Source organism: Macadamia integrifolia, unplaced genomic scaffold (assembly GCF_013358625.1).
Source record: "Macadamia integrifolia cultivar HAES 741 unplaced genomic scaffold, SCU_Mint_v3 scaffold869, whole genome shotgun sequence".
NCBI lineage: Eukaryota > Viridiplantae > Streptophyta > Magnoliopsida > Proteales > Proteaceae > Macadamia > Macadamia integrifolia.
In genome coordinates, this window is record NW_024870564.1 from 180,013 (window position 1) to 206,202 (window position 26,190).

Below are 26,190 nucleotides of genomic sequence, written 5' to 3' on the forward strand. Positions count from 1 at the left end.
CATTCACTCTGCTGTCTGCTCTGCTCGCCGTAGGAAACCAACAACACACATCAACCCATGGTGAAACCCATTAAGGAGTGTTTGGTTCGGTAAATCTTTGATATGACATTCTTTAAAATGATAATTCTTAATTTTTGGAGCTATTTGGTTCCACTAGATTGACCCTCATAAGTGAGCACCCTACTTCCCATGAATGACCATATTACAAAGGATGTGTTCCAAATCTGAGTTTACCTCAACACTTAAACTCAAATTTGAGCAACATTTTTACCACCTAATATAAAAGGAAAAAGTGGAAAGAAGTTCTCTACGGAAGTCAATATCTCAACCGGCGAGAAACATGTACTAGCCTCAAGGTAGGGGTGTCAATTCCTAAACCGAACTGGTAAAACCAGCCAGACCAAACCGATAACAACACGGATAGAACCGAACCAAAGCCTTATTGGTTCGGTTCCGTTTGGAGTATTGCAACCCCAAAACCAAACCGAAACCGGCTCAAAACCCAGACCGAAACTGAAACCAAACCGGTAAGAAACCGAAACACTCCAAAATTCATTAAAAAAATCAAAATTTGCATAGTTTTGTATACATTTGTATGTAAAGTCGAATCCAAACTGGACCAAAAACCAAAATCAACCCGGTTACAAATCGATTTAAGAAACCAAAGACAAACCGAAACCAGAATTTCCTTATTGGTTCGGTTTCGGTTTCGGTTTCAGCTTTCCCACACCGAAACCTACTCAACCCGGACGGAAATCGAGCCGGACCTACCGATTGACACCCCTACCTCAAGGCAACCAAACGATTTTTCAGAAAAAAAAAAAAAAACATAATTTAAAAGAATGTCTATCAAAAGATTGACATTCATATCCGATATATACACCATTTGATTTACCGAACCAAACACCCCCTTAAAATCTCTGGGTTCATACATCCCAAGTAGGATATGTTATACACTTCTGCAACATCTCACTCCATGTCCATATCCATATCTGCAGTCAAAAATATCGATCGAGTTTCACTCCCTGTGCCAATTTTAGAGGGGACCTTGTTACTGCACGTGGAATCATTCTCTCTCTCTCTCTCTCATTGGAAATAAAATCATAGTGGAACGGGAGTGGGGCTTAGGTTCCTTAGCATCATATTGGCCATACAATGCAAAAGCTTCCAGATAGCCCATTTAGATTGGGAACACAAGATTGCATTATAAGGACACCATAAGATAAGATAAAAGTGAAAACATAAATCACTAATATATAGGGAATGAGATGCATGAGTCACGAGTGAAAGGGGGGAGTAATTGCTAATTAGAAGGGAAGCCATCCACGTCTCCTTCTATTTAAACCCTTTCTCACTACTCTTGATTATTCGTTCTAAATATTATATCCATTCACTCCTTTTCAGAGAGAGAGAGAGAGAGAGAGAGAGAGAGAGAGATGGACACAGAAGGAAGCCAGCAAGAGATTAAGTTAAAGAAAGGTCCATGGAAGCCAGAAGAGGACTTGCTTCTCACAAGATACGTAGAGACTCATGGGGAGGGGAAGTGGACAACTGTATCAAAGAGATCAGGTGACCCTTATATCTCACAATCCATGTATATTAAATGTTCATTAAATATTATTTGTTTTTTCCCCTCATATGGGCAGGTTTGATGAGAGGAGGGAAGAGCTGCAGACTTAGATGGAAGAACTATCTTAGACCAAACCTAAAGCGTGGAGAGATGTCAAAGGACGAGGAAGACCTTATCATCCGTCTCCATAACCTTCTTGGAAATCGGTAACTTGGTTCTTTAAAGTTAAAAACCCTGCACACAAAGAATGAAACCAATTGATCATCCAAAGACTACTAGCTGACCATTTTTTGGGGGGTGCTGGTGAAGGTGGTCATTGATTGCAGGTCGACTTCCTGGTCGAACCGACAATGAAGTTAAGAATTACTGGAACACCCATCTCATCAAAAGGTACCCTCAGTGCATTAAGACTAGGGTAAGCTTCAAGTCCAGTAGTAACAAGAGAAGCAAAATCTCCCATCCACCCATATGTGTTGAAGATAGTAATGAAAAGCAAGAAGCTGTCACCACCTATAACAGCAACAACAGCTGCCACGGCGGCCCTGAATCACAACAGTTGCCCGCCGGTAGTGGCAACAGTGGCGGAGGGGACACAGTATATGAGGATCCATCACTGCCACCAGTCTTGGACTTCAGCTCCTTTAATGTTTGGTTAGAGTCATATGAAAAGGGAGCTGATCAGAGGTTGTCTTGGATAGAATCTCCTTTTTACTTCCCCGAGGACAGTATGTACCCAGCTTTTGTACCATATAATGCATAGTAGGAATCACTACTGACGGTTCAGAACTTCCACTACCACTTCAGCTGAAGGTTCAGAACTTCCACTACCATTTTTACTGTGTCATACTGTCATGTCTCTTTTGTTATCTGTGAGTTTTGTGCTGTCATCAGTGTCCACCATTGTTTAAGGTTGGCACTTGAGAGCTTTACCTTCGAAGATTACAGAACTTTGTGTACGTAGAAGAATAAAATACTCACATGCGATAACGTCTTTGAAAATTACAGAATTGTTTGTATGTATAAGAAAAAAATACTCTCTTACCGTAAGGGTAGTTGAGTTGCCAAGGGACCTTCATCTCATAAAGTATGTGATTCTAAGTCTGATTCCCCTTATCTCTTTGGGGTCACTCACACAAGGTGTTTAGTACTCTTCACTAATTTCAATAAAAATTGAATAAGAATCAGACTCAGTATAACCAGGTCCTAAAAAAAAAAATACACTCTCTTTGTATTCTATCAAAAAAAAAAAAAAAAAAAAAAAAAAAAAAAAAAAAAAAAAAAAAGTGTATGTGTGAACTGTGAGGTGATAACAGACTTTACCAAGCGATGATCTCGAGATTCGAACAACAGAAATTCCAAGAACCATCCGACGGGGTAGACAGAAAAGGGAACTTACATTATTTGTGGAAACCTGATATCTTACTTCTTTTGTTCCCTCAACTCAAATGGTGAAGAAGAAGCCAAATTATTTCTACTTTATAAGAGTGACAATCAGCATTCAATCATCATCATTGAATCTGATAGTTCTGGACTACACCTACCAAGTGTGATCTAATTTATGCTTTATATATGTTGTACCATCATGCTGTTCAGCCAGTCTTATTTTTTAACCAGTTCGAATCATGGTTTGAGGTGTTGGTATAGCTGATCCGATATCGGTAGATCAGTACGGAGCAAAGGTGGAATGATATAAAATAATACTAATAATCATAATAATTTTTAAATGAAACAAGGGGCAAAGCTGTCCAATATGGATTGATCTGTGATATTGTATTCAATTTCGATTACTAAATCTCTAATTCTCGAATCCTTGTATTCTATAGTGGTATATATAATTATTAGTTATTGTACTTATAAATGTTTAGATCGGGTTTTAGGTTCAATACGTGTATAGGGGAAAAATTATAATTCTGTGGAGATTAAGATTTTTAGGGTTTCTTATATATTGTCTTTGTGGAGAAACCCTAGACATGAATAAAGAGAAATTATATTATGAGGTTGAGAGTGGTGGAGAGTTTTTTTCGCTTAGTTAAAATAGTTCTCTCAGGCAGATGTAAGCATTCACGTCGGTTAAATTCTTTTTGTTAAGTGTAATTGTTTGGTTGATTTCTTCCTCGTGCTTGCTCATTAATTCCCAATAACTGATATCAAAGTGGGGTTCAGCATATCCTCATAAGTAGTGTCTAGGGAACTTGATAGACTATGGAACATTAAAACCAACCTACCATGAGGTCTTGGGTTTAAACCTCCAAGTTAACTAAGTGATGAGAAGCTTCATCCCGTGATAACATTAGATTTTATGAAAATTTTACCACTAGTCAAAAGCATCAAATGAGATTTGAAAGTAAATGATTCCGTGTCTAGGCCAAATCTTAAATGTTAAAACCCCAAGGGTTGCTCAATCAACAAGGAACCATGCCTGAAGAAGCGGGGACCTAAGTTAGACTATTCTTCACTCCTTCAAGCCACTCACTCATGGTTGCTTAGTTCTCATGGACCTTGGGCTTTCTTGGTCCAATGTGGGTCGCAGGATCATTTATGGGCCAAATGTTTGCCTAGTCTACCGAAGGGTGGAGAAGTGTACTTTATTACCCGAAAAAACTAAAAGTCTTTGAAAGACTATGTTAAGTTGCAAGTGAGATTTAAAGGGAAGGAAGCGAAAAACTTAGAGTAGAAATTTTGTAATCATTATCCCATGTGATTGTTTAAACTACTTAAATTTCTTACCATATTCAGTAATGATATATTTGACACTCTAAAGCAAAGACTTTTAGATGCAAAAAGTAAAGTGAAATTTAATAACCAAATATGCCATAATTTTGAGTTAGTAATATAGTCAAATGGGGTAATGATTACAATTTTTTTTTTTTTAAAGTTTGAAATGTTCACTTACCTTCCCTTTAATTTCCCTTACATCTAAGTGGAGCCATAATGTTGGCCACTTCGGGTGGACCGAGTGACTCATTTTCAAGGAAAAAATCCTTAAAATGTCAGTCATGACGGCCTAGGGTTCATCATTGATTGCTGTCGTGAACGAATCAAAATAAAATCTTAACTAGACTATGATTTAGTATAAGAGGCCGAACCCACAGAGAACTAAAAGGCTAAATTTACTAAAATTGATGCGAATGTTGTTTTGAAAATCAAAGATGTAACATTCTCTAAGTCCAAATTTGTTGGTCGCCTTGAGCTCATTAGATCAGTTATGCAAAACTCCTATATTTTCTAGTCTGGATTTTTTGGGCTTCCAGCTTCTATCTCTTCAAAGATCGAATCTCTTATAGCTTCCTTCCTTTAGAAAGGTCAAAATAGTGCAGATTTTCTCCATCTCATTACTTAGGATAAGGTCTGTCTTCCAAAAAATGAAGGGGGTCTTGGTCTTTATAGAGTTAAAAAGTATAATATTTTGAGGATTGTTAAGCTTATCTGAAATATTGCCTCTCGTAAGAAGAGCTTTGGAGTTGACTGGTTGTATTCTTGATCCCTCAAGTCCGACTCTAATTGGGCTGCCCCTTATCCTTTGGATATTTCTTGGGCCTCGAGAAAATTTCTTAAATCTAGAAATTTTATGTCTAGAAAAATTCGATGTTCTATTGATGATGGCTCTGACATAGTTCTTTGGCTTGAAAATTGGCATCCTGATGGTGTCCTTATTTTAAAATTCGGTGACAGAATCAGATATGATGCTAATTCGAATAGGTTTACTAAGGTTTCCTCCATCTTGAAAAATGAGAATTGGCTTTCTAGCCCTAATAATTCTCTCTCTCTCTCTCTCTCTCTCTCTCTCTCTCTCTCTCTCTCTCACACACACACACACACACACACACACACACACATAAAGGTTTGGAATAAGCTCCCCAATATTCTCTTTAGGCCTATGGGTATTGGGTAGTGGGGATTTAGTTCAATGGGATAACCTTACTAATAAATTCATCAGTTTTATTGTTTGGAATTTTGTGTACATTAGAACTCCTATTGTTCCATGGTTTCTGTCTATTTGGTTTAGTTCTTCCATCCCTAGGCATTCCTTTACTGCTTGGAGGGCTATGACTAAGTCCCTTCTGACATAGGAGTTTCTTATTCAAAGAAATATATCTATTCTTAATTGTTGCCTTCGTTGGAACTCCATGGAAAGTGTGGATCATCTTTTTTTTTTTTCCTGTCCCTTTTTCTAGTCTGTTTGCATTGGTATCCTCAAGAAATGTTGGCCCCTCCCTAAAGTTATCCTTCTTTTGATAGAGAATGGAGGTGGATCTTAAAGAAATTCAGTGGCAAAACTTCTTGTGACATTGTAGGTAAGTTGTCTTTTTGTGTAGCAATTCACAATATTTGGTGGGAAAGAAATAAAAAGAGATGGATTTCGTCTTCCCGTTCTATTGATCAAATATGGATTGCCATCACCTTCGAGGTGAGGAATAAATCCTTTATAGGTGTGCCAGGTGCCCAGATTCTTTTATAAATAGGCACCTTGCTTTAGCTTGGGATCTTCCACTTGTCTCTTGCTCCTCCTAATTTTAATAAAGCCTCTTTTTTTTTTGTTTCTCCCCTCCCCCTTTTTCAGTGTTCCATTCTTTTCTTGGCATATAATTTGCCCCCACCCCTAGCTTTTTTTGTATCCCTCTTGATGATTGTTTTGTCCCCTCCCCTAAGAATAGAAAAAGGGACTTAGCTGCTCATGGTGCGAATCAACGAAGGGTAGCAACTACATGCTTCCAATGATGTAACCAAACGCCAGTGAATGGGAGTGTTTTCCATGAAGTCTTCTCCAAACAAAATTGTGATGAAACCAGGTAGTGATCGTGGATAAAAGTAGTGTGTGATGGGAGAGATGACTATTGTGTAGATCAATGGAGAAGAGGAAGAAGGACCACAAACAATGGAGAAGAGGAAGAAGGACCACAAACAATGGAGAAGCACTCCTTAAATAAGGAGTGTGAAAGAGAAAAAAGAGAGATGGCATGAGTGGGAGTGAGGAATCTTAGAAGAGAGTTATGGGAGGGGAGATAAAATAAGAGATTTTTAGCCATCCAATTTTCAAAAATTAGCCTCATCTATCCGGAAATATCAAAAGAAAAAAAAAATAGTTTGTCTATTCTGTCCAAAAAAAAAAGTCGAATGCACATTTGCTTGAAAGAGTTCTCCCATAGCTGTTTTACGTTTTTGAGAACGCATGGATGAAGAGAGAGAGAGAGAGAGAGAGAGAGAGAGAGAGAGATATGGCTTTGGTGTGAGAAGGGGGAGAGAGAACCATGAGATGGAGAGGAAAAGAGAATGAGAAATTCTACCAGAGGGAGGAAAAATAGGGAGAGAGAAACGTGGCCCAGGGGAGAAGAGATGGAGAGATTTTAGGAGAGGAGGAATCCTATTCCAAATTGGACAAGGAGAGAGAAAAGGATGAGAGAAAGTAAGAGAGGGAAAAGAGAGGCACGTGTGAAAGAGAGAAGGAGAGGAAAGTCGTGTGGTTCTCTCTCTCCCCTTCTCAATTTCTTCTTTTTTTCTTCTTCTCTTGGGAATTACAATTCTACCCTTGAAACCTTGCAATCACAATAAAATAGCAAAACATAATCAATTTAATCATGAAATCCAATAAAAATTAACAGTTAAATAACAATATCATGTATAATTATGACCCAATAACACTCCCCAACTTGCACTTTTGCTCGTCCTCGAGTGAAAGAAAATAGAACAACTCTACTTATCATGCTAACAGCTTAATGTAAGTACTCATAACAAGTAAGAGCATCATTGATGAATCAATAATAAGGATTCTAAGTATGCCAATGCAATTCAACACAAGATAAACGAAAAACATCTTCTTCCACATTAGCTAACTTCTACTCTTACATTCAAAATCAATCATCGTAACTAAGTCATAAGGTCATTTGTGTCATACAAGTAATCACTTTTACAATGCAACTAAGATCATGCTCTTTTTTTTTTTTCCACAAATACTCTGACCCGAGCAATGTCCTGACCTGCTAACTTTCTAAATGGGCTATATAACGAGCTTTGGGTTAATTTCTCTCAAGTCATATGGCTTTAAAGAAGTAGATGTAAAACACCCCTAGGACTTACTCAACCCAAATAGCCTATAATTTAAGCCTAGATCAAAGTCTTTAATTTTTTTTCTCTAACTGTTCAATTTGTACGCGAAACTTTATGTTTATGGCATAGAGGCCCAATTACTCAGAAGGAAATCTGTTTTTTTCTATATATAGACATTCCACCTGTGTGACCCTAATTTCAATTCTTGTGGCAAGAAAACCCAGTTACCAGGGAGGAAATCATAATGAATGATTTGAAGAAAAAATTTAACACATAAAGTTTTCATAGTTACACAAGAATCATCATAAACATTCACTAAAATGGTAATTTCACATTCTAAGAAGAAAAAAAAAAAAGGTTAACTAACACAGAAGAGCAATAATGTTCTAATCTTAGTTAACTATTAAACATATCAACACACTCTAAAATCACATGCTATAACTCTTGAGAAAGATCTCAAAAGCTCTAGAGTAGAAAAATTCAGCAAAATATGCAATTAATATTAGAGTTAAAAATTTTCCAAATTCAAAATTTGTGCGAGTTAGTCACAATCACAAATTCACCCTCACTTCCAATCTTAAATGACATTGTCCCCAGTGGTAGGTTAAAGTATAACACATTATAAAGCAAGAGGAACAAAACAAAGTAAAGGGAAGGAGTAATACAACCTGATGGAATGAAATGTTATTGCTATCATATGCACCAATATGAATAAGCCAGAACACTAAACCTGAAAAATACAAAGTAAATGGGTTGCCTCCCACAAGTGCCAAGTCCACTGTCTTCAGCCAGAAAAAATTGTGGTCATTAAATCAAAATAAATCATAAAATGGGTCAATCAAATAAAATAGATTCAACGACCTGCCTATCAGTATACCATCCTTATAATGTTTAAGACGATGCCCATAAACCTAAAAAGTGTGCCCTGTTTTAAGATTTTGATTGGTAATAACACCATGGGGCGACACTTTAGTGACACAAAGGGATCATCCCATCGAGAAAGAAGCTTACCAAGAAAGAGGCATTAAAAAGCCCAACTCTCTGGTTAACTTCAAATGATTTACGGATAATATGTTTATCATGAAAAACCTTTGTCCTCGCCATATAAATATGTGCACTCTCATACGCATCATTATGCATTTCTTCCAACTCCAAGAGTTGAAGACAACAGTTGGAACCAATTTTGACCACGTCCAAATAAAACATTTTAATGGCCCAATAAGCACGATATTCCAACTCAACGAGTAGGTGACAAGTTTTCCCAAATACCAATCGATAAGGAGACATGCCAATAGGAGTCGTATAAGTAGTATGGTAGGTCCACAATGCATCATTTAGTCTCAAAGACCAATCTTTCCTATCAAGCCTAACCGTAAAAAATACACTTGATCTCCCTATTGGATACTTCTACTTGACCATTAGTACGTGGATGATAAGGCGTGGCAACCTTATGAGTAATAGAATACTTTTGTAGTAGAGCTCCAAAAATTCCAATGCTTAAAATGGGAGCCACCATCATTAATGATGGCACGTGAAAATCCAAAGTGACTGAAAATATGACTCTATACAAACTTAACCACAACCTTGTGATCATTGGTTCTCGTGGCCACTACTTCAACCCATTTGGATACATAGTCTACTGCAACCAAAATATACTCAAAGTCATAAGATAAAGGGAAGGTCTCATGAAATTTATTTCTCACACATCAAAGATTTCAATAACCGGAATAAGATTAAGGGGCATCATTTCTCTACGAGAAATGTTTTCGACTTTCTGACACTAGACACAAATGCTGCAAAACTCATGGGCATTTCTAAAGATGGTAGGCCAATTGAAACCACTCTCTAAAGTCTTGGTAGCAGTTTTCTTGCCACTAAAATACCCTTCACATATAAGAATGTGACAAAAGGTAATGATAAGATGAAACTCAGTCTCTGGGACATAGCGACTAATAATCAGGTCAGGACAATACTTAAACTACTCCGGATTCTCTGAATAATAGAACTTCAGTTGTAAGAAGAATCTATCTTTATCTTTCTTACTCCAACCATTAGAAAGCTTCCTAATAGTCAGGTAGTTCACTATATGTGCAGACCAAAACTGTAAATAATTGTTCATCATGAAATAAATTTCTAACCAACTCAGTGGTAGAGGGTGACTCAACTAAGATCCTAGATAGGTGATATGGTATCACATTCTTGGAACTTTTTTTGTTCTGAATTTCTAAATCAAATTCTTGTAACAGAAGAATCTATCTAATCAACCTAGGTTTGGTGTCTTTCTTGGTAATTAAATGCCTAAGAGTAGCATGATCAGAATACACCATAACCTTGGATCCAAGGAGATAAGACCTGAATTTATCGAGAGAAAATACAACTGCTAGCAATTTTTCTCAGTCATAGTATAATTCAATTGAGCTTTTGAAATCTTACCAGCATAATATATAACAAATGGGTTTTTTATCTACTCGCTTCCCTAACACAACTCCAACTATATAGTCAGATGCATCATACATAATATCAAATAGCAGCGACTAATCCAAAGGCTGGATTATGAGTGTTGCAAACAATAAAGCTCTAATGATATAGAAGCTGGAAGGCAGGTATCATCGAAGACAAAACGTGTGTCCTTGACAAGAAAATTACACAAAATTCTAGATATAGTACTGAAGTCCTTAATGAATCACCTATAGAAGTCTGCATGGCCTAAAAATGAACGGACTTGTCGAACAGAAGTGGGAGGTGGGAGTTTAAAATCAAATCAACCTTTTCCTTATCAACCTCTATCCCATGTTTAGATACAATGTGACCTAGAATGATGACATCTTGAACCATGAAATGGCTCTTCTCCCAACTCGGAATCAGATTTGTCTCCATACAAGGTTTCAAAACTTTAGTCAATTTTAAGAAACAATCATCAATGGAAGACCCGAGATAGAGAAATCATCCATGAATACCTCAAGAAACTCCCCATTATGTCAAAAAAAATAAATATCATACACCTCTGGAATGTGGTGGGTGCATTACATAGACCAAAGGGCATTCATCAAAAAAATGTACCATAAGGTCAAGTGAAATTAGTTTTCTCTTGATCTTTAGGATTAAATAACGACTTGATTATAACTTGAATAACCATCCAAGAAACAGAAATAGTCTTACTCTGCTAAATTTACTAGGATCTGATCAATGAACTCAAAGGAAAGTGATCCTTACAAATAACAAAATTCAATTTCGATAATCAATGCATACCTGCCAACCTGTGATTGTGCGAGTAGGGATCCTATCACCCTGGTTATTCTCAACAACAGTAATGCCCAACTTTTTAGCACAACTTAAGTGGGACACACCCACTTTCTCTCAGAGATGGGATTAAAAAGTGTATGCGTCTAACCATGTCACCACATCTTTCTTGAAAATCATACATGTTAGGATGCACTCTCCTTAGCGCATCTTGGAAAGGTTTAGCTTCATCATCATAGTAGATATGATGCATACAAATTGATAGGAGAATACCTTATGAATCAGACACTGACCAACCAATGGTAGCCTTATATTGTTTGAGAACATCCAATAGTTTTATTTCTTGATCAGGTGTCAAATTGGAAACAATGATGACAGGTAATTTCTCATTCGATATCAAAAAAGCGTATTACAATGAATCTAGTAATGGTTTAGGCTCTAACACTGGTGGAGACTCAATGTTGGCTTCACAGACAAAGGAGGAAGGCGTTCAAACTTGATAGTCCAAGGAGGATGTTGGAAAGGGTAGGAGCATCTAACAGAGCATAACCTCAACAGTGTAAGAATCAATCAAAATCACCACCTCCAAAAAATGTCAAACACTGCTGCACTGGATCATCTACTATGTGAGGTTGTTGGGGGTGACTCGCACCTCATTCTACTTGGCATGCAGAATTCTTTGTTAGTATCGACTAATTTATCCTATTCCTGATGGTCTGACTAAGATTCACCTTCCTGAACATCACTCTTATGCTTTAGTGTTCATATTGCCAAGGCTTAGCATAGAGGTGCAATAGGGCCGGGTTGGGTTGGGCTTCTTAAAACCCTAGCCTAACCCTTAGTCCTCTTAACTGGGCCCAAACCCACCCTGACCCTGACTCAGGGCCGTAAAACTTCAACCCAGGCCCTACCCTTCAGGGTTCAACCCAACCCTTACCCACCCTGATTGACCCTGATTTTTCAGGGTTGGGCCGGGATGACCCTGACCCTGACCTGATTGACCCTAACCCTGGTTTGCCATCAAGGGCTGGGATGGCCCTGATTGACCTTGACCCTTGTTTGCCATCAAGGGCCGGGTATACACTGACCCTGACCCTACAAAATATGAAACAACTTAAAAATAAAAAATATTCATAATGAAGAGGAGATAAAAAAACACAAAGTTACAAATTACTTGTTATGAAAAGAACATCCTATAGCAAATATTCAAATAATACAAATAACTCTAACTATTATGATAAACAAAGAGGAGATCATCCTAAGAAAGTAAATAATCCAAAAAATTTCAATTATTTGTCATGATAAACAAAGAGATCATCCTAATAAGGCAAACTGCAAGAAAACTAAACCTCCGCTTGATGAGAGTGAAGAAAAAAACTTCAAGTTCAAGGAACAAGATTGGTAGAAAATGATTTTCTACCAATTTTCATTGTATTAAATATATCTATCTATCTATCTATCTATATATATATATATATATATAATAAAAATCGAAAATAAATATTCATATCAACAATTACATATTGATTTAAGATGGTAATTTAAAAATATATATTAATTATTTTTCATTTATTAATAATAATTACTAGAATATATTTTTTTTTGGGTAGAAAAAGGAAAAGAGATCTTTTTTATTGGTAAAAAATGTAAGAGAGATCGGTGAGACTGTGAGAAGATATATTAGGAATTTTGAGATGTCAATGACTCAATGTGAAATAATATATAAAATTAGGTTAAAATCAGGGTCACAACTAAGGTCATAACCAGGGTCAACATTAGGGGCAAAAATCAGGGCCGAGTAGGGCCAAAACCAGGGCCAAAATTCAGGGTAAAAAAATCAGGGTCGGCTTCAGAGCGGGCTGGGCGGGCCAAAGACATCAACCCTTACCCGCCCTGACCCTGACTCAGGGTCGTAAATTTCAGGGCCGGGCCGGCCCTCAAGGCCAAAAATTTTGGATTAGTGCTTGTTCAAGATCAGGGCAGGCCAAGGGCGGGTTTGGGCCGTCAGGCCAAACTTGCACCCCTAGCTTAGCATAACCATTTGCTATTAACTGATGGTAATCTTTTCTCATTCATCTAAACTTCTCCTGATTATCCGAAATGGTTCATGTCTTATGAAATGCCATAAATGGAAATGCCTCACCTGAGAGACTGCTTGGAATGGAAAGAGTGTTTGGAAGAGAGTGACAGATGGAGAACCTAGCTTTAAGAGACGAAAGAGTGATAAGACTGAGGTGGACGATTACGTGGACAAGACTAGGGATGCTGATGAGGTTGAGTTAAAGGATCTTAAAGAACGAATTGAGAAACTGCAGGAAAACCTTGGAAGGTGGGGTAGGAGTTGGATATTATTATATTACATTCTTTTTTATTGATTTTCAAACTTAGAGATTTTCATTTCTTCGCTTCGATGTTGGTTTCTTGTTTTGAATAAGGGGTATGGACCTCGGATAATTTGATTGTTCCTTGATTATTACAGTACTATGATTTTATTTTTGTTTTCTATTTGGGTCCAAACCTGATTTCCATTTAAGGGTGCCTATGTACCCCTCTCTGTTGAGGAGATTAGGTCAAACGCATTTCTTATCTTTGATTGTGTCACACTCAATTCCCACTACAATACTTACAGTGTGACAAGGACACTTACTCATCCTATCTCTCTATCAGGATCTCTGATAGTAGTACCTTAACCGTCACAACTATCTAACAAACTAGTACTAAAATCAATTGCAGGGGAAATGATAATAAAAGATACTAGTAATTGAATCTAAGTATTAGTTATATTACAATAACCAAAATTATCTCTATTGTAAGTACTCAAGACATAACATAAGATTCTGCTGAATATCCAAAAATAATAATAATATTAAGAGAAGAGATGACAATGGGCAGCAGCACCCTCAGCTCATGGTGAATATGCACAAATGTCACATGGACAGACTAAATCATGCTCCTCGAGATCTGGTATTAACCACTCCCATTGTAATCTGCCATAGAAGAGAACAAATCGCTGCTCATGGGTACCACGGTACCTGCATTGTCATCTAAAAAGAAACACGCAAATGGTATGAGTTACGACTAGCTCAATGAGGGATGAGGTTCATGCAAATAGTCATATATATAATCTATGATTCGAAATGATGCAATTCATATTATTATTAACCACCTAACATACAATTAAGTAGGGTTTATGCTATTACGATACATTAGGCAATATCATGGTCTCAGAATCACCATCAGTCACTCAAAGATAAAACTCTAGTTGTGAATAGAAGCCTACTGATCCCAGAATGTGCCCTCGGTTACCTTGCAAAACCTTGATAATCCCCTCCTGGTGGCCACGACACCGGAATCACCATCGGCTACATCGAAGCTTATTTTCTCCTCCAACAACTATCACATCATACAGCAAAAGTCGCATTCCTCAAGGATTCATCGAAAATACAACAATGGATTATTCAACACCTCACCCCCTGTTGGAGCACAACGTAATTATACCTAACCACTATAATATACATGCATTTTATATTGATACAGTTAGCATGACCATACAGTATCAACATTCCTATCGACCACACTATATTACATGTCCAAGCCTAGACTAGCATACATACAGTTAGGATGTCCATATACTACCGGAATTCCCATCAATTACACTACATTCCATATCCAAGCCTGAACTAATATACACCCAAAATCATGCTGCAACCCACATTGTGGCGATCATGGTACTGAAATTTCCCTAGACTACACCGGATCTCACGCACACGCAACAATCAATATATCAACATTATATATAATTCAACAAGAGCAAACATGTCATAATAATTATAAAACATAAACTTGCATTGGCATATTTCAATTCCATATTTAAAATACTCCAAAATAAGTTCAAACCACCACTCACCTTGTCTGTAGACTGGGTGAGATAATTTCCAGGGAAAATGCCCAAAGTATATCCTACTATGCCTCACATGGTAGATGTCCACCAGTGGGTATTTCCAAAGAAAATGCCCGAATGTAAAGGGTCAAGGGAGGAAGTTTTTGGATCACTTACCATCAAGGCTTGGGAGGTTTGAGTCCCTTCCACTTTAACCGACAACGTCCGCAGTCCGCACTAACATGAAGGGTCATTTCTCCCCTCTATGCAATAGCTTGTTGCAAGCCAATAGGTAGCTGAGCTAATACTCTCGGGTGCATCACCTATTGACAAAAGTTCAAATTTAATCGGATTAGAGGATTGAAGTGACATTTTCCCCCACCTTACAAGAATTTCTTCCTCAAAATTTAACATACCTAGCAAGTCAAACAACTGAGGAGGAAAGACGGGAGAGATCCAGTGCAGGTTGTCTAGTGACTCTACTTGCACAAGGTCCCATAGGTTCCTCATTACCTATGCCAGGGTTACCCCACCCCGCAAAAAAATTCTTAAATGTGAGGCCATTTAGCATATCTCATTGAATGCGGAGCCCCAGACCAGTATCTCCCTGTCATATTTGATGCGTAAAACTGCTTCCATCACTAATCGCCACACACTAACAACGAGGTTGTAACCACAGGATTACTTTTACTGCTCTTTCCCCTTAATGAATTGCAATAGAAAATGTATGGAAAAGGGTTATCCCAACGACCAGGCATGGTCTGATGGTCTACAATCGGTCTTCCAGACTCCAAAAAGCCGTCAGGGTCCAGGACGCTCCGAACACCACGCAATGTGCTATGCTCTTTTAGTCGCTGGACCCTACCACCAACTGAACCATTTCAAAGGCGGGCAAGCTTTTAAATAAAAAGGAAAACTCTTTTTGATGCCCCTGCCGATATCTTCGGATTTTCTAACATTGCCATCAGCCACCATGTGTCCATGTCCTAAATCGTATACTACATTGGAGGGTAGCAAAATCATTTTATGTGAAAACAAGAGATAGAGGTGGCATTGCCTACGCCCACCAGCTCAGAATACCTGGATGTACACATTCTGAATTTCAAGTAAACTGAGCGACTATTTTAGACAAGAAATGAGAAACAACTGCCCCAAGCAGATAGTTGCTCAATGGAAGATACCAATAAATTGATATATGGATGTACACTATCCCACCACAGTACGAAACACGTGAAGTTCATCAACATATTAGTTATATAACATTGGCTATAGACTATGTACATGTACAATTGAAAGGTTGATCTTCCTCATAGCAAGCAATAAGCTATCCTCCAAAAATATAGTGCTGCAACTAGCGCCATGGATTCAACAATATTTTCTGCTACTGTTCAGTTGTTAGACAATCTGCAATTAAACCAACAGTAATATCTTGTGCCTAAGTGAATGTATCTTCCCTGTCTCCCTCAGCAGTCTCTCCCTCCTCCAAGTTGCTGAATTCTAGAAAATGTGTGGGCCTATGATCCTCATGATAATACTCTCTAGGCGCTCCGAGCTTAACTCCATACTTCATGCTCAGTGTGTGCTTCACCCCCATGAAGTTGTAATTCCATGGCCCGTTATCAGGAATCTGAGAACCACCAGAACAGCAGAGTAATTACTCAGCACTGTGAAGGTAAAGCTATTAAAGGTAATAATGGAAAGGTCACTAAAAACCAAGACAAGCAAAATATACTAGGCCTTATTAGCTTGAAATTTAGGATAAGGCTGGTCCATGTATACCATGTAGAAACCTAAGAAGCGGTCGCTAAGAAGCATCTGAACCTTCTCATAATGAGTAGGCAGGTAACCATGAGGATTGCTTCCGGTGTCCTTGTTGAGTCGGCCCCATTCATAACCTGTGGGAGTAAGCTTGTATGCTGTCAGCGAGCAAGAACCTGGGGTAAAACTGCAAGTTAAAATAATGGACTTTTCCCCGTCCCATTGCTTATTATTTTCAAGAATCCGGGCATGGGAAGTGAGATCCTGCAAAAAGCGATTCCCCAAGTCAACATATAAATGCTGCAGCAATCGGCATTGATGTAGATAATGATAACTATGATTGAGCCAACAATACTTAAATTGGAGATTAGATACACGAAGGCTGTAACAAGTACCTGTGGTGACAGCTGAGGGAGCTCATTTGGCTGAGTATGCATCCATCCCAATGGCTCCAGATCATTTAAGAAATCATGCTCAGGGAGAGCAGATGGGAGATGAACCTGCTGGTGAGTCCCCCACTGTGGTGGCATGCCAATACAGCGTATTTCCTTAACTTGAGGATTGTCAGGGGGACTTATTCCATAGAGGTATCCTGCAATTTGAGTCCGCAGATCTGCTATGCAGATGAACTTCTTCAAGATGTTTTTGGGCATGATGTATGTATAGCCACTCTCCTGTTATCATAGTTCAGAACCCCAAGGTCAATAATTGCCCACCAGAGAGAGAGAGAGGGAGAGAGAGGAACAAGGGCATCAGTACCTTAATGTCCTCTGAGTTCACGTATATGTGATTGACTCGGAGATACAGGTTTGTAGCCGAGATAGCTCTCACACGCCAATCTGTTTTGGACCCAAATGCTGCTTGTTCATAGGGACTTGTCGTTGTCACTATGAGTTCATCACCATGAACATTTGTTGTCCTTGTTGTGACTGCTGTCAACTGGCTTGCTTCTTTTGCCTGCAGATAAATTTTCAGAGAGAAATTAGGAAAGGGAAGAAGTACCAACCAACAGAAACATCCAGTAGAGATGAATCCGCAATTATGCTCAAAAGCTGTCATACCAACTAAAATAACCAAATGCATTACCTGCTTCTCAATTTCTGCTATCTGCTGTCTTTGTTGTGAAGGTGGAGTTATCTCAGCCCCAAGTATGATATCCCGAATCTCAGACTGAGTCAATGCTGATGTATTCACATTATTCTTCTTGGCATAGTCTGAGAGTATAAGATCTCTCAAAGCAACCTCAACCTGGTTAAGAAAACAAAAATATTACCAACTGTGCCACATTGATGGGCATATGCAAATACAACATGCACCCAAATACAAATTTATACTCTTACCTTCATCCATTGATCATCTGAGAGAGAAGGCCAGATGTGATGTGGTTCAGTGACAATTGTCTTGTCAGGCTTCAACAACATTTTTGCCTTCTCATTGTTTACATGAAGTGCACGCAAAATTAGAATGAGACGGGAGAATGCAGTGTAGGATGATATACTCTTCAACCAATCATCATAGATGTTGAATAAGACCATCTGAGGCTCCGTAGCCTTCAAAATCAAATCACCAAATTTCTCGATCTTTAAGCATGCCTGGAACGGCAGCTGCAATTCACTTCCTTTGATCACGATGTTCGGAAAATCAAGCAAGTGGACCTCCAAAGGATCCAGCATTCCTTTACGGGTCACAATAATTTGCTTTGGCTGTTCCTCAACAGGCAACGACCGTACCAGAGCAGCTACTTCTTCTGCTGTTTTCCACTTCGCCAGCTGGCCAAGACGCTTTTGTCCTGCCCACACACTCGTGTGGATAACCTGCAAGAATTCATGTTGCCTCTTAGCAACAAGGAGCCAAATAGGCTAAAAACTTAAAATTGAATAATTATTATATATAGAACACACCTTTAAAAACAGCTGGCCCGTCCTTGGATTGAAAATAAAGATTGCACCATTGATAGGTTTGGTTGTCAGATTCCCTTCAAAGGTCTTGTGGATCGTAACACGATACACATTTGTGTCATCAACAAACCATATTATTTGATTGCTAAAGATCTCTCCATAATTTTGAGAAGACAGATACGGTTCTGTGGGCTCAGAAGAATACAACTGCAAACCTTTCCTTATGCGTTCCCTCAGAACATATAAAGCCGGATTTGACTGCACAGGTCAATGGTACCATTAGCTACACTAGACAATGACAATAGAAGTTTCTAGTGCAAGAGGTATGCAAACCTATCATAGAAATTGATAAAATGTCATAAAAATAAAAATAAAAAATAAAAAATAAAAATAAAAAAGGAAAAAGATATATCCAGGGACATCACACCACAATCCAGCGGACTCATGTCAATGCAAATATTTCAATTATTTAGAAGTTCAACCACTAATAGAGTTTCATTTTATATTTCAATAGCCAAAGTTAGTAGACATTAAAAACAATAAGAGCACTCAATGTCATAGCCAAGGTACCTTCATGATCTTATTCATTGCCTGTGCAAGCAATGGTTTTGACCCTGGGAACCAGTTCCCGAAAGTGGAATGCAAGTTGTAAGCCAGATCAAGCCCAATCATCACCCCTACAAAGAAATACGAGGAAATAGAAGTCATTCAAACCAGATATGTGACAAGGTATAGAGTACATACAGAAACCAAAAATACCTACCAGTAGGAGATGGATATATGGACATGTTATCAGTTGTATAATCCATAAACTTGGCCCGAGTATAACGCTCGATATCATGAGAATCATAGTCACCCCAGCGAAGCTGCACATCTATCCAGTATTTATTGCTTGCTTTCTGATCAAACACATCCTTCGACTCAGCCACCAGACTAGGTTTCGACATAGGCCACCTATGGGCAGCAAAAAGAAGAATGTCGGCACAAGAGCTGTTCATTTTGTAACTCTTCCTTGGATGGATAGTCTCTTTCTGCACAGTTTCAATTTCTAGAGCATCCAACTCTTGATCCAAAACCTGACACAGGTCCATGACCACACTCTCATGTACCTTCTGCCATAAATGAGCACGGAATATTTGGATCAATGATATCTTCAATGTTGGGATCTTCCCATGCATGAATATTCCCGTCAGATCTAACTGAACTTGGAAGCCCACGTAAACATTGGCACGATTTATTGTAGGTGACCACCAAAGAGTAAACCTACGGTTGGGAATTTGGTTGAGCCCAGATCTTTGCGCATTTGTCAGCTTCTTATACTTCATGGACTCCTCAAAACCAGATGCCTTCTCCCAGAAAAGACCTTCCCAAGTTGGAAAGCTGAATTGACCAATCACTGTGAGTTAATTATACAAAATAATTTAAAAGGTGGATCGCAGTCTAACCTGGATCGCAGTCAAAAGGTTAGACATACTTTTATTGAATATTAACTAGTTAAGGAGAGTTCTTTGATCAGTATATCTTATTCCAGTGCAAAAAATAAGACTTTGGTGTACTCATGTTCAGATGGAAAAACAATGCACCATGCCTGTATTTAAGGAACAGGGTGACTAACATATGCAACGACTACAGGTCCTCCAGAGTCCTGATTGAGTCTATTTTTCCAGTTTTTTGGGAGAATTGTCTTCCCTCAGAGAAAAGATGACTGGAACAGAAATATCAACTAACAAAAAAAAACAGAACTTACTATGTTCCTTTAAATAATGTATGCTCAAGAATTCCCTCAACTCCTCCAAGTGCTTGAATGACATCGGTTCTGTAGTTGTTCAAGTTCCAGAGTTTCCCATCATGCCTCTGGTGTGTCCACCAAAATGGATTCTGCTTTAGAACTTGATACTGTTTAAAATCAGTTCGCACTCTCCATCCTTTGTCATATGCCAGGGTGTGTCGATCCTTCTGAAACAAAGTATTGATTCGAGGTATTCCCCTATCCCAAGAATCCTGTAAAATTAATTAAGGCAAGCCTTAGAATTGATCATGAACTGTTAACATGTGCAGTAAGTAATATAATTGCAACATTAAGTTCCTACTTTAGTTTCCACTACACACTCGTAAGAATCATTACAAACAATAGAAAATGTGTTGAGGGTATCAAGTGGGCTACGGATAGAGATATACGGATAGAGATAGAATGAGATAACGAGGTTTAGTTAACCTTCTCAAAGTGTAAAGCTTCATTCAGTTTGAAGTAGCCTTCCCGCAAAGTAGTAGATTGTACAAAAGGACATGATAAGCAATTGGAGCTATTTTTCATGATAAGCTCTAAAAGGACATTCTTGGCTCATTAAACAATAACAGACTGAGAAACTGTCTCCAGGACTTCTGTTTTCCTAATTATACCAGGGCTAGAGCTTGTGGCCTGCAGGATCCTTGCATGAGCTCGCCTTTTGGCACCTGGAATCTCAGATCTCAGGCAGAATAACCAAATGTACCATTTTCCCAGTGCTAAAGTATTGGAACAAGCAAGAACAGAAGATATTGTCCAAAACTAAGCAGATGGGGATGGCAACAGGAAGAAAAACAACCTCATGGAGCAAGGGAATCTCAGGGTCATGGCTTGGTAACAACCTCTTATCAGGTAGGTATTCAGGTTATAGGAAAGTTTGGTCTGGCACTCTGTTGAGTTTACCTTCGCAAAACAGATGGCAGGAATGCATAAAAGGTGGCCTAAGGGCATTATAATGCATGAACCATGCGGAAAACTAATTGCCATCACAACAGAAACAATCGTACAAGACAGCCACTTAGTTTCAATCAATATCACAAATTTCACCTCCAGATCCTCAAGGGTTAAGCGCCTGTTTTGAGATTGCGCTTCCTGTCTCTTCAGTGCATATTCAGCCCATACACGCTGTGAGTCTATGAATTCACTCTCCCATGGCTGTTGAGAAACAGATTAATATCAGCAACATGTGCACACACACACACACACACACAAGAGATAGGGGGTGTGCACACACATGTGCGCATTACAACAGTACCTGTATGTAGCGATAAAGATTGGGAATGAGCTGGTCCTCTTCATGACTCATACCACTCCGAAAATGAGTGACACCCACATCCGTTTGCTGGCTATATCGAAGATCACTTTGTGGAATCAATATGTGACCCATCGATAGCATGCCAAGTCCTCCAATTTCCTTAGGTGTGTAGAATATGACAGGAGGGAATCTGGTTCACAGAAAATGATTCAGAACCATAATTCATGACCAAGAAACAGACTGAAAAACAGAGGTTTCGGTGCAACAAAAAAATTACCTACTAGGCATTTTTGAATTCAACCCAATCTTGATACGGGTTTGAATTTTATTCTCACATTTGACCAGTAAATCGAGCAGTTCCTGTGTATGTACAGTTGCTTCACGGAAATATGTCATGAGGCCTGCATTCAATAAATGTGGTCTTAGCTGTGAGAAGTAAGTTTGAAAATAACAAAGAAAAAGAAAGTAAAGCACATATTCTTTTTCCGTTTTTTGGAAGGTTTCAAGCGGAGTACCTATGAGAGCTGTATTCCACTTGTTGACAATTTTTGTAAATGTTGTAGATCCTGAAGACATAAGAATCTGCCTCACACGATTCTCAAACACCTTCATGTGCTCATCATCAACCCTTAGGAAGGCTACTGCAGTTCGCTCTTTGGTCTGTTCATTCTGCAAGTTCCAAACCCCATCTCTAGTGTTGCTGAAAGCCTCTTGACTCATTCTTATCTTCGGTAAAATCCGAACTTCGAATCCACACCTACATAAGAGAAGATAATTTACTCAAAACAGCTACAGCAAAGCAATCTAAGTTTCAAACAGAAACTCATAAGTAGCTCCATCGATTGAAACCAACAAAATAAAATGCACAACATAGTCTAGAAGATGAAAAAGATGTTCAGAAGAACAGCTAACACAAGTAATTCTCTCTCTCTTTATCTCCCCTCAACAACCCCCCCCCCAAAAAAAATAAAAGTGGGGGTCTAAAATTATCTAAATTTAAATTTCTGTAACCCATTCTTCAGAAAGAGAGCAAAAGGTACCAACACCATAAAACAAGCTCATTCAACAAGTCATAAAAGCAATCCTAGGTTGAATTGTGTAAAGATCAAGAGGATTAGGCATCCATAATCTAGACAAAAAGAGCAATGTAGATTTTATCTTTTACTTCTACCTTTTCTCTGGCAAGGTGGAGAACCTAAAGAAAACAGTGAATTTACAATTACAATGCTCTGCTCTCTTAAGGAGGAGAAACTAAAATAACACAAGCCTTCAGCTGTAGGCACAGCCCCCCCCCCCCCCCCAAAAAAAAAAAATCCCCCCAACACACACCCACCCACGCCCCAACGAGAAAAAGAAAAGTAGTGATAACATGAGCAACATTAATCACCTCCCTGAATGCCCATATAATCAACAAAAACCAACTGTGTTGTATAACGATTCCAACAATAAAAAATCAAAAGCCTAATACCCACTAAAATATATTTAGAATCATGAAGCAAATCCACTACATAGTTAGCAACTGTTAAGGCCAGTGCATCATTGAAACCAAGAGGCATCGTATGCTTCAAGCCTTCAATTATTGCATCGCAACCTCAGCATCAATCTTTTCCTCCACCCCATGCAAAAAACCAACCTATCATTAGGAGAAATAAAGCAAAACCATATGATCCACCACCCCTCTCCTTTAAAAATCTCTATCAGTGATTAAAATGCAATAATTTGCATCCCAATGGATATTAAAATACGCTCTCTAATGGAGGAAGCTTCAATTAATTTAAGCCCCTTCAAGAAACACATGGAGGGTTGTAGCTCTCTTGCCTAAAATTGGATTGTAGGTTAGGGTGAACTCATTAAAAACAAACTCAATGTCTTGCCTTCCAAACTGCCCAATAGAGATGAATAAACTCCAGTGGTTCTGGCCACCATTTATCAATCGAAAAGTCTATAAGGAATTCAGGACTGAGACCTAAATATGAGAGAAACCATGAAGCACTAGAACAAGAACAGTAAAACAGGATATGTTGAGCCATCTCGTCCTCAACAAGATAACAACACAACGAAGGCATTTAGAACTCATACCTAAAATGAAATTAGATACAATGCTTTAGTCGGAATTTCATTTCAAGCACAATTCCAAGTAAAATGGAATCAATTCAAACAAATATGTATTTAGGGCCCTTATTCGGGGTAGAATTAAGCTTATACATGTACATTTGTCTATTCAATACTTTTATTGGCCAGTTGGCCCAATAAACTTTTTATTGCATCAAAAAAAGAAAAGAAATTACACCAAGACCAATCAAGAGCCCTTAAACCCTTCAATATCCCTCTAACACATACCTCAAAACACACGTTTTCCTCATATTTTGGTGGTGGGAGGTAGGTAGGATGAACCCAAGGTTCAGGTTATACACCACTCTTAACAAGATCCCAAGTCAACCCCAAAACAAAAAGACGAGCTACTAAGATTCAAACATTGTCAATCACACACAAGTAATAGGAATATCCTTCAGAAGATAGGGATGATCTAACGGTCAGATTGAAAGTAATTAAAAGTAACACAAATCTGAAATTGACCAGAGTCCACCTCCTCTGCTGATGGTCAATAAATAGCAGGTTGATGCCATCCAGTCCTTCATGATTGATCTTTGTGTAGCTCTTCTTTTATGAAGTTATTTACATAGTAAGTGTGGTATAATTATTTTATCTGCTCTAAGATTTTAATTTCAGCAGCTTCAGTGGGGTTATCGTTTACGGAAGACAGATTAAGGAATTATTGAATTATATGCTTAGGAGCATCCTATGTGTTTCTCGATTTTCTCTTAATTTTCCTTCTCAATCTCTTTTTGAGCTGTGAGATTTGTGTGGTATTTGTGCTGTAGATAAAGAAAATATAAATGAGAACTTACCAGTTATTCCTTGGCTAATATCCGCAAGTTCTCCTATTGCTCAATTTCATAGTGTTGTTTTGAATCCTTGAAAGTGATTCTCGATCTCTCATTCTTTATTCCAATACGTGAACTTAAGATCACTGTGTTTGGACTTCAGTGGGGTTATCATTTATCAGGTAGTAAGCAACTGAGGTTTCGGTGGTGGTCGTTCGCTCGCAGCTACTTCTCTCACGCAGGTTGTGAGCAAATGAGGGTTTCTGTGGTGGTCATGACCTCTGGGTTTCCATAGACTTGCGCAACTCAGGTAAGCATAATTCCCCATTCTCACCCCTGATTCTTCCTCGCCCACCTCCTCAACTCTAATTATTCCCCCTTCTAACCTCCGAACACCCATCCCTGTAATCTCGCTTATCCTTCCACCACCCCGGAAACCCTCACATTCCTTACATACCCCCACCACTGAAACCCTAGCTAGCGTCTGGTTGGAGACCCCACCCTTGACTCTCTCTCTCGCTCACTTTCCTCACCCTAGACTCTCTCTCGCTCACTTTCCCCACCCTGATACCGTAGCTCAGGCCAAATTAGAGTATCCCCATCCCTAATTCCTCCTCCCTTTACAAGACTTTCCCTTGAGAGAGGGCAACAGTCCCAACCGATTCCCTCTCCACCTTCTTTCCTAATGTCTATCTCCCCACGCCTCGATTCTTTCTCTGACTCCTCTCCCACTCCATCATTACCTCTCTACTCCTACCCCGTGATTATCTCCTTGTTCCCCCTCTATTCCCGCTCCATGATTCAATCCCCATTTCCCTCCACAAACACTCGCTCAGATCTCCCTCCCATCCCCCAATTTTATCTACACCCTCTCCCTACCACTGAAAACACGCTGCCTTTTCCCCCCTATACTGACTCCCTTTCTGCCCACCTTCCTGATCCCTCCCTCACCTCCTGACCCATTAAAGGAATTCCACTACACAATATCTCTTCCCAAACCTATTTCTCCCTACCTCCACCTCCTCACCTCTCTCAATCACTCCATCCTCTCTCCACACTCCCAAACCCAACCCCCCCCCCCCCAACTAGCCTAACCGCGAAGGTTTAAAAAAAAAAAAAAACCTCCACCTCATCGTTGCCATTGTCACACTGCCCTGGTACGATATGCGCCATACTGAGGCAAGCTACCCTGGCAGTGTGCTGCCCTAAATCACGTTGCATCCTCAATGGAGATATCCTTGGTCACGGCTCTCAGAGTTCAATGTGTCGTAACTCATAAGGGGCATTCCATTTACTCTCCCTTTATTTTCATAGCTTTTTTGTGCCTATTTATTTACTTTTAGCTTTGCTAATTTGTTGTCTCCTACTTCACTCACGTTTAATGTCCTAGAACCCTTATTTATATGCTTATTTGTACATTCGGCTTTATCATTTTGCTTGCTTGATTTGTTGTAGTCTTGGTAGCTTTGTCTATATGCCATGTTGCACTAGCTGCTCCTTATATTGCTGCTATTGTGTGTTACTTATTGGGAGGTTTGGAGAGAGTTATTCATCGGTTTGACTCACTTGCTTACTTGATCAACATTATTTGTCTAAACCTATGCACTGTTGCACTGTACTATTGTACATTTATGTACCGTGCTTTGTTTGAGCACATCTTATCTTATTTTTGTGTCTTTTAATGCATTAGGCATCTTTTCCTCCCTACCCTTTTGTATACTCATATATATTATTTATCTAATTTTCATATAGTGGTGCATCAGGAAGGCAACCGGCACTTTAATATACTCAACCAAACACCTTTTTGCACGGATCCTTTTGTTTGCTGATCCTTTTGTTTTATTGGTTTCATCTTTTATGTTTGTTCGTCCTT

General features: G+C 38.9%; 2 protein-coding genes across 2 annotated transcripts in view; one reads left to right on the plus strand and one right to left on the minus strand.

Moving 5' to 3' along the window:
* Positions 1–1,347: 1,347 nt before the first annotated feature.
* Positions 1,348–2,572, plus strand: LOC122070266 (transcription factor MYB23-like). Its single transcript, XM_042634387.1, has 3 exons — positions 1,348–1,569; positions 1,647–1,776; positions 1,880–2,572. The coding sequence occupies exons 1-3, from the start codon at positions 1,437–1,439 to the stop codon at positions 2,328–2,330; spliced, it is 714 nt and encodes a 237-aa protein (XP_042490321.1). The 5' UTR covers positions 1,348–1,436; the 3' UTR covers positions 2,331–2,572.
* A 13,285-nt stretch (positions 2,573–15,857) lies between these two features.
* LOC122070269 (pre-mRNA-processing-splicing factor 8A) overlaps positions 15,858–26,190 on the minus strand; it is a 36,744-nt gene continuing 26,411 nt past the window's right edge. Inside the window, exons 13-26 of the mRNA XM_042634391.1 lie at positions 21,948–22,189; positions 21,710–21,833; positions 21,433–21,622; positions 21,225–21,332; positions 20,139–20,392; positions 19,155–19,771; positions 18,962–19,068; positions 18,395–18,649; positions 17,834–18,307; positions 17,580–17,741; positions 17,253–17,450; positions 16,889–17,167; positions 16,515–16,757; positions 15,858–16,362 (exon numbers count right to left, since the gene is read on the minus strand). Of these exons, the coding sequence (XP_042490325.1) occupies positions 16,171–16,362; positions 16,515–16,757; positions 16,889–17,167; positions 17,253–17,450; positions 17,580–17,741; positions 17,834–18,307; positions 18,395–18,649; positions 18,962–19,068; positions 19,155–19,771; positions 20,139–20,392; positions 21,225–21,332; positions 21,433–21,622; positions 21,710–21,833; positions 21,948–22,189 (3,445 nt within the window). The 3' untranslated portion in view covers positions 15,858–16,170. The remainder of the gene's footprint in view (positions 16,363–16,514; positions 16,758–16,888; positions 17,168–17,252; positions 17,451–17,579; positions 17,742–17,833; positions 18,308–18,394; positions 18,650–18,961; positions 19,069–19,154; positions 19,772–20,138; positions 20,393–21,224; positions 21,333–21,432; positions 21,623–21,709; positions 21,834–21,947; positions 22,190–26,190) is intronic.